The sequence below is a fragment of the Etheostoma cragini genome, chromosome 23 (genome assembly GCF_013103735.1).
Source record: "Etheostoma cragini isolate CJK2018 chromosome 23, CSU_Ecrag_1.0, whole genome shotgun sequence".
In the NCBI taxonomy this organism is placed as follows: Eukaryota; Metazoa; Chordata; class Actinopteri; order Perciformes; family Percidae; genus Etheostoma; species Etheostoma cragini.
The window spans coordinates 1,901,998-1,913,837 of record NC_048429.1 but is presented as its reverse complement, the minus strand read 5'-3'; the positions used below and the strand labels follow the sequence as shown (position 1 = coordinate 1,913,837).

At 42.3% G+C, this 11,840-nt stretch overlaps 1 protein-coding gene across 3 annotated transcripts in view; it reads left to right on the top strand.

Moving 5' to 3' along the window:
• Positions 1-11,840, top strand: part of usp6nl (USP6 N-terminal like) — a 51,376-nt gene that overhangs the window by 22,363 nt on the left and 17,173 nt on the right. For all 3 annotated transcript variants that reach the window (XR_004655488.1, XM_034863742.1, XM_034863743.1), the window contains exons 3-5: positions 4,030-4,109; positions 6,317-6,356; positions 8,033-8,113. Coding sequence is in view for 2 of the 3 variants with exons in the window: in XM_034863742.1 (XP_034719633.1) it covers positions 4,030-4,109; positions 6,317-6,356; positions 8,033-8,113 (201 nt within the window). In the remaining variant the exon portion in view is untranslated. The remainder of the gene's footprint in view (positions 1-4,029; positions 4,110-6,316; positions 6,357-8,032; positions 8,114-11,840) is intronic.

Genomic DNA, 11,840 nt, shown 5'->3' with positions numbered 1-11,840 from the left:
GCAGTACTTGTCCTTGTAGGCTATTTGCAGTATATTAAATCGTTTTTGACCTAATTATTTTGCACTAAAATGCCACTCGTCTTTCGGCTCTGCATTAGCTTCTGTGTCCTCTCACGGAGCGGCTGAGACACGGAGACGTGAATAGAATATTAGTTTAAAGCTTTTTCTCTTACTCGTGCTGTCGCTGTATGTTAACAAGTTCTTAAAACCTCAGCCCTCCACAACAGCAACGGGCCTCTTATCCTGAGCAATAAAGTCGACAATTCCTTCCGTGATATTATTTTTGCGTTTGGATGGTAGAGGCTTAACATCCAGCGGGGTCTGGGGGGGTCTGGGGCTGTCTGGGGGGGTCTGGGGGGGTCTGGGTGTGTCTGGGTGTGTCTGGGGAACGCTACCAAAGTTGCAGGTGAGTGCGCCGGTAGTTATAAAACGATTATTAGACTATGAAATATGCCAATTCTGATATGTTCATATGGCTAGCCTACTCAAAACAGACAGGCCAACCTAACGCAGACAGGTTAGCTCACCGTTTTTAGGTGATACGCCATGTTTGTAGTCCAGCTGCAATATGCAAACTGTTGCTTGTAAACTTTGCATTCAACTTTTTCCCGTTATCTATTTTTGTAAAATGCGGCCACACTGCCGATGTCTTTGACATGGTAGAGGAGGACTGACTGGAAAATAAAGACTCACAATTAAAGAAATATTCAGCAAACCACTAAAACAAGGCTTTCTAGTTCTTTCTTCAATCTGTCCCCAGTGGGTCGGGACTTTAGGCTTTTTCACTTTGTAAACCTATAACATGAACAAAAATAGATATATATAACACAATAAAAAAACAGGGCAAAAAGCAGAATATGAGCACTTTATATATGCAAGCATTTCCATTCTATTCTAAGATAGTGCCAGTTTAGTTTATTAGAAGGTTTTATGAATCGCTCCTGTGGGATTATTATTTAATGATGAAAGTCTGTAACAGCTCTTCATGCCGGTGGTGCCATAATCTAACGTGAGCCTAGTATTAGCAATCATAAAGCAATTAACGTCCCCGTCTGAAATTGGGCTGGTAAGGGACGGAATTGCCAGGGCCGTATATCTTTCCCAGTCCACCCCTGATGGCATGGCTTCTCAAATGTATCACGTAAAGGTCCGCATCTGAATTGTGAAAGCTTAGGGGTGCGTAACCATTGCCACTTTTACCTTTTAAACAACAAACATTCAAGTTGAGTACTAAGTTTTCCTGGTCAGCTTTTGTACCGATTTACCGATATTTAGAAATTATGTTCAGGTTTGGATCGGGTCCAGTCACATCAGCGCAATAAGGCATTTGTTGTGAAATGGTATATTGAGTCCTTTTAAGAGAGCTGTGTGTGTGTGTGTGTGTGTGTGTGTGTGTGTGTGTGTGTGTGTGTGTGTGTGTGTGGTAAGTGGGCAGAAGAGAGATCTGTCTGTCTGTCTTAAATAGAACACAATGTTTATGAGATTAGCATTGTGCATTATGCCCTTCATTAGGCTGGTTATTCCACATTGATGTTTGGGTGTGTGTGTGTGGGTGTGTGTGTGTGGGTGGGTGGGTGTGTGTGTGTGTATGTGTGTGTGTGTGTGTGTGTGTGTGGGTGTGTGTGTGTATGTGGGTGGGTGGGTGTGTGTGGGTGTATGTGTGTGTGTGTGTGTGTGGGTGTGTGTTTGTGTTTGAGTTATTTATCTAGCTGGTATGTTTCTGCTGACGGAGGAGATGAATTTATAAATATTTCACCCCAACATCTGGTAGTCAGCTGACCTGTGCAACCCCAGACAGGCCCTCCGTCTCTGTTACTGTTTGAAGAATATTTATAGAATATTTTGGTGGAGACCATCAGGTGGCGGGCGGTGTTGTTGATTCTGTGGTGTGCCCTTTAACGTCTTTGTGTTTCTGAAAGTGCTCAGATTTTCAGTTAAAGCTTTACTCACATCCACGATTTAGTAACGTGTTTTTGTGCAGTTTTCAACTGACAGTACGTACACAGTCGTAAATAAACACCATTAAATTCACTTAGAGAGAGAAATAAAAGAGAGAAAAGACTACACAACTTACCTGAGAATCAAGTTTTTAAGTTTTCTTTTAACAAATCCAGTGATAGTGGTGTATAAATCATTGGGGACAATGTTAATAGGAGTTGCTAACAGCTCATTCTGCATACTTCTAATGGTATGGAGTCATTGGAGTGTCAAAAAAAAAGAAAAATTAGACATTAAATGTAGGAATATACGGAAGAATAGGAGGAATAAAGCAATAGGAGAAAGAATAATAAAAATAAAAATACATTTATTACATTTATAAAAATAATCTAAAAAATAGAGTAATTTGTGTTAAAAAATTCATTAAAATTTATATCCTCAGTACGACTACGTTCAGAAGATTGTGTCGTCCGACAACTTCCCCGCGCAGAAACTCAAGTGAAGATAAATACCTCTTCTGAAGAGTCCATCATCCGTGTCCTCCCTGTCCTCCTTGGCTACTAGCAACTGTGTGGGGGCGGGTCACGGAAGGCTTGTATCATGTTGATGCGCTGACAGTGTTGTTGTCATAACTTAGAATTCCTCATGGAGCAATGAATTTCACTTTCATTTTCTTATTCTTATACATAAGTTTTCTTTTTCATGTCACTCCTATGACTCCATACTAATGATGCCAAAATGTAAACAAAGAAAGGCTTAAAAAACATTTAAAAACTTTTAAGTGTTAAATCCTTTTAAGGCCTTAAATCGATTTAATAACATTTCCCTTTATAAGTACGTAACGGTGTGAGCTTTGCATTGACTCTTTTTCAACTTTTTGTCCTCTATTCTTTTGGTATCCTTTCTCTCACACACTCTTTGATATTCAACCCTGCTCTTCTCTCTACATAATCCTTCCTCACACACTCTGATTGTGGGTTCTCTGTGTCATTGGTCCATGGCGGTGAATTAACTAGAACCAGATTCTCGGACGCCTGGAATCAGACGGTGACGCAGGTGGGCGTCTGGCTGTTCATTTCACACCTGTTAACCACTGCTCACACACACACACACACACACACACACACACACACAAACACACACACACACAGCTTCTTTCTGTCTCATAAACACACACACCAACATCGACACACGTTCCCAAGGGCGCCAGAGTTGTGGCTCCCCTCCTAATGTAGCAGCCAATCAGAACCTGATTCTCTGCCCCCTGAAGAACGTGGGTGGCGTGTCATTTGGAGCGAGTTGCTGAGTTCAGTTTAACTCGCAGCGCAGAACCAGCAGCAGACAAACTGCCGGGCTGCAGCTAATGGTTATCTACGTTTATTTCTTCTTTTTTCTTCCATTAATTGATTTATCGTTGTGTCTCTAAAATGTCGGAGGAACTGCAAAAATGTCCGCCACAAGCTTATGTGTCTTATGTATCTTATTTCCTGCTCAAAGCAACAAAATATCACATTTGAAAAACGTCAACAGCGATGTCTCTTTCCAGAAATCATGACCCGGTTACTCAAGATGATCCACAGACCCGGTCGGGAGCACTTTCACATAGGAACTAGTCTCTTTTTAACCGAACTATACCTGCCGACCTTATTACGTCCTGCGGCTGGCGGGTGTAAATTGGTAAAAAAATGACATAAAACTGTGTCATGATTTCTGGAAAGAGACATAGCTGTTGAGTTTTTAAAATGTATTTTTTGGCACTTTGAGCACAACAAGCAGAGTTGCATTTTGTTCCATTATATTGGAGAGAAGACAGACATCTCTACAGACAGTATCTTCAACACTGGGCAACTCACACCCAAACTATCTAGGTTGATAAATAGCACTACAGATAAGAGAAAAATATGTAGTTTTAAATTTTGAGGTGAACTGTCTGTTTAAAAAAATGTCAGAGTATAGTGAGAAACGCATGTTACAGTTTCCATTTCAAAAGTTTGAAATTGATAGAAATAAATGGTTGCCAGTTAACTTTCTGTCCATCTTCATGTTCAGACCAGTGTTATTCATTCCCTCTCTTTCTCTTCTTTGTTGCAGGGAAAAGAGGCCACGGTGGAGCCCTGGGAGGACACCAACTTCCACCTGTATAAAGTCATCGACCGCTTTGGCTTTGTTCAGTAAGGACTTGCACTGATAAAACATCATAACCTGTCATTATTTAACTAAATGAATGACCTCCAGAGCCCACTTGGAACAGTAGCTCCACATTGATAGGGAAAAGGGAGAAAATGAGAGGCTGTGAGGGCGAGTGTTGCTCAGAGAAGAGTGTGTTTGTGGCTTTGGCCGAGCCGGTCGAGAGGCTGCGAGGGTCTTAAACAGCACTGCGCTGGAGTGTCATATATATTTATATATATATATATATACGCTGGCACACTCAGGCAGGGAGCAGCCTGGTTAGCCACAATCACAGGGCATCAGTGTTAGGATAGAGTGGTACGATCCAGATGGAGGGAGAGATTATAGGATGGAAGGAGAAAAAAAAAACTCAGTTATATGATCGTTTAAGACAGGGACAGAAGTAGCTTGAGATGAAGGTCACTGGCTGGGCAGAAGAAGAAGACGAGGAAGCCCCTACATGATGCTTCAGACTGGGCAAGACTGGCAGCAGAGAGGAGCCGAGATCAGCCAATAAGAGCCGAGATCTCCATGTGCTTTGTAGGCTTAAGAAGCTGTGTGGACGGAAAGAGTAGAGCAAGAATAGATGTTAGTTTAATGGGCGTCTTCTCGCTCTGTATCTTTGTTTTCAGAGCCAAGTTGGGTTGTTTAGTGACGTGTGAAAGCTGCTTTCAGGCTCAGATGTGGACCAGAGAGTTGGCCTTGACTAGGGCTGGGTACCAAATTTAAGACTTTCTGGGCACCGACCGAATTGCCTCTAAAGTATATTGAGTATTGAAAAATTCAATCATTCAAAACCAAATTTAAAATACCTAAGGAGTAAATCTCATCAGTGTCAGTGAGCCAATAAGCACGCAGCATGCTTCTACCAAGATCTAATAAGGCTGCTGATTGGCTGTTAAGCCCTGCGTGTTGTAGACGCACGCAAGACAAGCTCGACGTTACGCACAGAAGCTGGAAAAAAATGCCATAATCTGTCATGTTGTAATTTATTTTTGCTCAAATGGATTTGGTTACACTTTACTTGAAGGTATCTACATAAGAGTGCATGACACTGTCATGAACGTGTCACAAACATTATAAACAGCCATAAATGTTTATGACACAAAGCTTCTTTTAGTAAGTGTCATTTGGCTTTTGTCATGACAAGTTATGGTTAGGGTTCATGTGACTGTGTCTTTACAGTGTCCTGTGTTCATGACACTGTCATGTCACTGTTATAGGGCGGCTGTGGCTCAGTGGTAGAGCGGTTGCCTGCCAATCGAAAGTTGGTGGTTCGATCCCCTGGCCCTGCAGTCCCATGTTGAAGTGTCCTTGGGCAAGACACTGAACCCCGAGTTGCCCCCGATGCTGCGCATCGGAGTGTGAATGTGTGTGAGTGTGTATCTGATGAGCAGGTGGCACCTTGTACGGCAGCCCCGGCCACAGTGTATGAATGTGTGTGATTGGTGAATGTTTCCTGTATGATGTAAAAGCGCTTTGAGCAGTTGTTAAGACTAGAAAAGCGCTAGATAAATACAGCACATTTATGTAGATACCTTCAAGTAAAGTGTTACCATGGTTTTAATTGGTTTTGAAAAAATGCATCGTTCAGGAACCAGTGTCAAAGTCCCGGTATATGCACAGTATTGGTTCTGGTATCCAAATCTTTTGAACAACGCCCAGAAAAACTCTGGTGCCGTCCTGTAGAGTCCCCACTTGCAGTACTTTGTTTATTTGTTGATCTGTTTATATAAAGTCATGAAAAACAAACTATTTCATTAAAAAAAGAGAAAGCAACGCGCCTCATTGGGACGATTTTCTGCATTGGACATGTAAAAAAGGTTTTCCAGCCGGACCGCTTGCCAACAGGAAAAACAACCTCCTCTGAGTAACTGCTGCAGAGACTTTGAGGCTCAGATAAGCAGAGCAGGAATTAAGGAATGTCTAATCTGTTATTTCCTGTTTGTGTGACCCCCCCCCCCCCCCCCCCCCCCCCCCCCCCCCCCCCCCCCCCCCCCCCCCCCCACCCCGACATGTTTGATGTTCCTGTCGGAGAGAGTGAGACGAGCACTGACCCGGGGATCACTCGGTTGTTTCATCCATCAGTGTTTTTCATGGCAGCGTTGACTAAGCTATGATTCTTCCACCGCTCATATGACCGCAAGGACAAATCCTACACTACTTATCCTTTCACTACATCCTTTTCTCTTTTTTCTTCTCTCCTCAGTAAGAATGAACTTCCATCCTACGACTCGGTGGAGGAGAGAGTGAGTTACTTCATTACTTCTCATCATTTTCTGTATTTTAATCAAATATTCATCCGTGTAATTTATGGCCCAACATTAACCTTGTGATAGGACAAGGAGAGGTGCATTGCTATTTTCCACCCATAGTCCCTGGGCAGGCAGGTAAAACCAAAAATACTCAATGCAAGAACAAGGACATCAGAGTATACAATTTTACATTCTCACCTCGTTTTCAATAATATCCAAATATGTGCACAGTTGCATCATTAAAATGATCATGGGCTTAGTCGTTCATCCACCCCTTCCCATTTGCAAATATGTGCAAAGTGTGCTATCAAAATCCCAACAATTCTCATAACACACACGCACACACACGCGCGTGCACACACACACACACAAACTCACACTAATTCATAAATTATTAATTTTCATCAATGAAGCTTTGCAACTAGTCCATCAGGAAATTAAAGTCCCTTTTGAACATTCCTGTTTGCATTTCTCATGTATCTGGGAAAACTCATATTCAAATGTTGCGTTACGATATTGTGTGATATGGTGTATTTTCTGAAAAAAACAAACAAACAGGAGACAGTTCATGGATAAAACAACCAATCCAACTAATATAAATCCTTAAAAATCAACATACATTAGCACATTGATACTACAGTGGAATAACAGCCATCTTGGTGTAAACTGTATTGGGAAAAATCTCTAATGGTTGAGAAATTGACTTTGTTTCATGGTAAATATTTTGCTGTTGCCCAGCCCCTCGTTCAGCTTGAATTTTTGGACCCAGGAACTTAATGTAGACCCTGTTTTCTCCAAGCTAAAGTTCCCAAACAGTCCCTCAGGGGGAAAAGATTTCACCGTATAACCATTACCGACAGAAATGAAACTGTTAAGAACCGTTACGAATGAGTTTCTACTCCCAAAGATGTCTGAGTTTAGTGTTTAGTGTTTCATCCTCTTTGTTTAGGAGCACTTACTGTTAGATTCAGTGTCATTACAACTTTAAAAATAGTTCCCACAGCCATTCAGATTGTGTAAAGTTTGTAGGTCATCTCTGTCAATTTTGGAAAATCTGTGGAGATTTCCTGCTTTAAACTAAAAATAGACAGACTTGTTTTTCCATCATGTTGTGTTGAACCTTCTTCTAACTGGTTTTCTGACACTTCACAGTATTTTTCAGAATGTCTCGCTGTTTGTAGGATGTTTGATTTCTGTGATGTGTCAACACATCAAATGTTGCATTCATGTGCCATGGGGAATTAAGAGCGTTTACACTTGAAAAGCTCTCAGCCCGTGCATGCATACTGGAGTCCTCAGGGTTAGGGAATAAATAAATGTCAAAAATCAACGTTAGCATTTTTATTTATTAGTTTCCACAATAATTGGAAACAAATGTATGAACCAATTTGAACGTAATAACTAAAAACACTACAAGTAAACAAAAGTGTTTGCGTTTGTGATATTAAAATCCTAAAATCAGTCCTTCATAAAAACATGAGCTCACCCACAAGCGCATGAACATCTGCTCAACATCTAGGGAACACTTTGATTGGTGCATCTCGACGGCTTCAAACCACTTTGTTTGAACACTTCCTTCTGCCAGTGGTTCCCCTCGGGCGCAACCGCAACCGCAGCAAAACTCGACAAGAGAGGAAGTTATTAATGTGTCACTTCTTCTTTCCACTCAGCAAAAACACATGGAGGTGGAGAGGACCACCAAATGGCTGAAGATGCTGAAGAGCTGGGACAAATACAAGAACAGTGAGAAGGTGATCTTCTGTTTCTCTCTCACACACGTCAATGCTATGCGGGGGGGAGGGAGGGGGGGGAAAGAGAGAGAGAGAGAGAGAGAGAGAGAGAGAGAGAGAGAGAGAGAGAGAGAGAGAGAGTACATGACACATCAGGCTTTGCCACTTTCCGCTTCCGACTTCCGCGTGTTGCCGCTCTCAAAATCGAGCTTTCAAGCTACAAGCTTAACATGGCAAGTTTTGAAAAAAATGTGGCCGATATATTAGTCGGGCTCTCTTAGGCATAATTTATTAGGCATAAATGATTATTTAAACAATTAAAACGGACGGTCAACCATGTTATGAGCATTGCCGTTGCAGAGTCTGTCCACCAGAGGACGCTCTACAACGTCCCTGTTGGCAACACCGGTTATTTGCTTATTTTATGTGTTCTGTTCAAAGTTTTGTATCATAAGTTTATATTTCTCTACATTTTATTTATCAGAACTTTATTATATTTTAAGGTTTCTCTGTTCTGTGGTAGCAATAAAACAAATTATTACCATATTATTTAAGTGAGAACTCACAAATAACTACAAATAACTAATGTTAGTAAAATCTGTTTGTTTTGTAACGCTTTTCTGGATTTAAAAAAATATATACATCATCTGATATATCGGCATATCGGATTGCAATAAGGAGCTACTCTTTTCATGTCTGTGTCTTCACAGTCTTCATACAAAAGGAGCTTTACACACTTCATCAGCGCTGACTGTTTGATGACTGCAGTGTTACAGCGCTCATTTACATTTTAAAGGGTTGTTGATCTGGTTCTTCAAGTTAAATGTAGCATACCGTAGTCAACTTTATTCAAATCAAGCTGAATACAACGTAATTATCTACAAAATAGTGTCTGGTGAAAATGCTGAGTGGCTAGTAGCTTTTGGAAAACCAGTAGCCACAGTGGCTGGTGACAAGTTCATGTGAAGCCCTGCAACCATGGCAGATGGTTTGAAATCTGCCTTGATTGAAAACATTACATACAACAGATAAAGAGTACATAACAAAACAATACAAAATGTCATAGAAAACAACTCACATGAAGTAGAGAAGAAGGAAGTTAGTAGAGGGAATTAAATCAGCAATAGATTAAAAAGCCAAGTATGTGGAAATAAAAGATAAGTTAAGTGTTGAAAAGCAGCTAAAAGCAAGAGAGAGAAGGTGTTTTCCTTTACATTAGATTTAAAATGTACAATCATAGATTAAGCCTTAATGTGGAATGGGAGGCTGTTCCAAAGCCTCAAAGAGGGGAGTGTCTGCCTCCCACATGGAGCATTAAAGGTGGGGGGGGGGGGGGGGGGGGGGGGTAGGTATAAGTTATGGCTGCCTTCATTAGTGTCTTTTTTTAGGTGCAGGTTGTGTTGTGGTGTTGCCTGGAGCGCTTGGCCATGTCCTTCATTTGAACGTGTGCTTTCAGCAGGGATTTAGTGTGTGGGCTTGTGGGCTTAAAAATGTGAGACACACTCAGGGCTGGCACTGAGACTCGTCTACAGCATCGCCTCCTCTTTGTTTCAACAGCAGTGGAGTATTTAGTCCTTCCCTCCATCACATCACTCTCCTTCTTCTCTCTTTTTTAAAGCTTCAGGGATCCCCCCCCCGTATGTCAGCGTGTTTTCGGCTCCGGGTCACGCTCGACAAGTCTCTTATTTAGTTTCCTCGCTCTGCCAGCTGCTGGGGACATTCAGCCCGCGGTAGGATAGAACGAGAGAGCTGAGCAGATGTAGAGCAGCCTCCGCCTCGCGCCACACTCCATGAATTTGGCTCGAGGATGTCGCGTTTAGCATAACAGCGATAATACTGTGGCGCCAATGAGGTGAACCCAGTGAGTGGGTCTGACGCTGTGTGCCAGTGCCCGTCCTTCATGTAAGAGGCCCAGCAGCAGGAAGTGGGTTCTGGTGCTGCTGGAGGATCCGCGCTGCACTGGCTGCTTTTCGGTCTCTTCTTTTAAGTTGCAGTTATTATTCTGATTGGTTCTACCTGAGTTTTTTTTGCCTCTTTAAAGAAATATTTTCCTCACCACTATGACACTATATGCCTGCTCTTGGGGGCAATGGTTGGGTCTTTGTAGAATTATAGATAACTTGTGTTATGATTTGACACCATAAACCGTCTCTAAGGAGATGGGATTCACAGGGTTGGAAAGACCTGCCTGGTCCAATGTCACTCAGTCCCACTTTCTTCTTCTTCTTCTTTATTCTGGAATCTGGTCTCCTTTACTATACTTGCCCATTCTCTTGTTTTAATTTTCTTGTGGCTGCTGCTGCTTTTTGGTCTCTTCTTTTAAATAGTTATTACCCAGATTGGTTCTAACTAAGTTTTTTTTGCTTGTTTAAAGAAATATTTCCCTCACCACTATGACACTAAATGCTTGCTATTGGGGGGAATGGTTGGGTCTTTGTAAAATTATAGATAACTCATGTTATGATTTGACACAATAAATACCATTGAATTGAATTATTCTGGCCTATGAAGGCAAAATGCAGTAGCTACGTATTTCAGCAAAATTGAGTTATAACCTGTATTAAAACCTGACATCTGTTTTATCATACAGTATAAAACTGCTAGCAATGCTCACGCAAGACATGTCAGGTGATATCAAATAAATCTCCAGTGAGATGATATTGCCTGATATAGATTTGTAACTTTATCACAAAATATCAGCAGGCAGAGGATGCTTGGTTTTTATGTCGAGGTTTGCTGAAAGCTAGGAACCCATCGGACATGTGACGACTTCTAGTGAGCAGGGTTCTTGTGGTGCTGGGGGGTAACGTGGTGGTGCAGCATCTCCCTGTGGTGGGCACACAGATGCATACACAGGAGCTGCTTCATACTCACCCTAATTTGCTTCACTGTATGTAACGCTCATTATTTTTCAAAATAACCATCTTATTGTTATTTAAAGTGTAACTCTTGCCAAAATAAAACCTAGGGTCTTTTTGTGGTCCTGTTGGACAGGGTCTGTTCCAGTCTGGGTTGGTTGGACCTGGTCTGTTCCAATCTGGGGTAGTTGGATAGGGTGTGTTCCAATCTGGGGTAGTTGGATAGGGTCTGTTCCAATCTGGGTTGGTTGGACCTGGTCTTTTCCAATCTGGGGTAGTTGGATAGGGTCTGTTCCAATCTGGGGTAGTTGGATAGGCTCTGTTCCAGTTTGGATCGGTTGGACCTGGTCTGTTCCAGACTGGGTCAGTTGGATAGGGTCGGTTCCAGTCTGGGTTGGTTTGACCTGGTCTGTTCCTGTCTGGGTCAGTTGGATAGGGTCTGTTCCAGTCTGGGTCAGTTGGACCTGGCCTGTTTCAGTCTGGGTCAGTTGGATAGGGTCTGTCCAGTCTGGGTTGGTTGGACCTGGTCTGTTCCAGACTGGGTCAGTTGGATAGGGTCTGTTCCAGTCGGGGTCAGTTGGATAGGGTCTATTCCAGTCTAGGTTTATTGGACCTGGTCTAATCCAGTCTGGGTCAGTTGGACCTGGTCTGTTCCAGTCCGGCTAGTTGGACCTGGTCGGTTCCAGTCTGGGTCAGTTGGATAGGGTCTGTTCCAGTCTGGGTCGTTTGGACCTGGTCTTTTTCAGTCTAGGTCAGTTGGTGTTGACAGTCGACAGATAAAATCAAACTGTGTTTGATATGTAAAGAGTCTGATCTGGAGTCTTCAGATCCAGTAGCTGCCAGTCTAAAGAGTCTAATCTGGAGTCTTCAGATCCAGTAGCTGCCAGTCT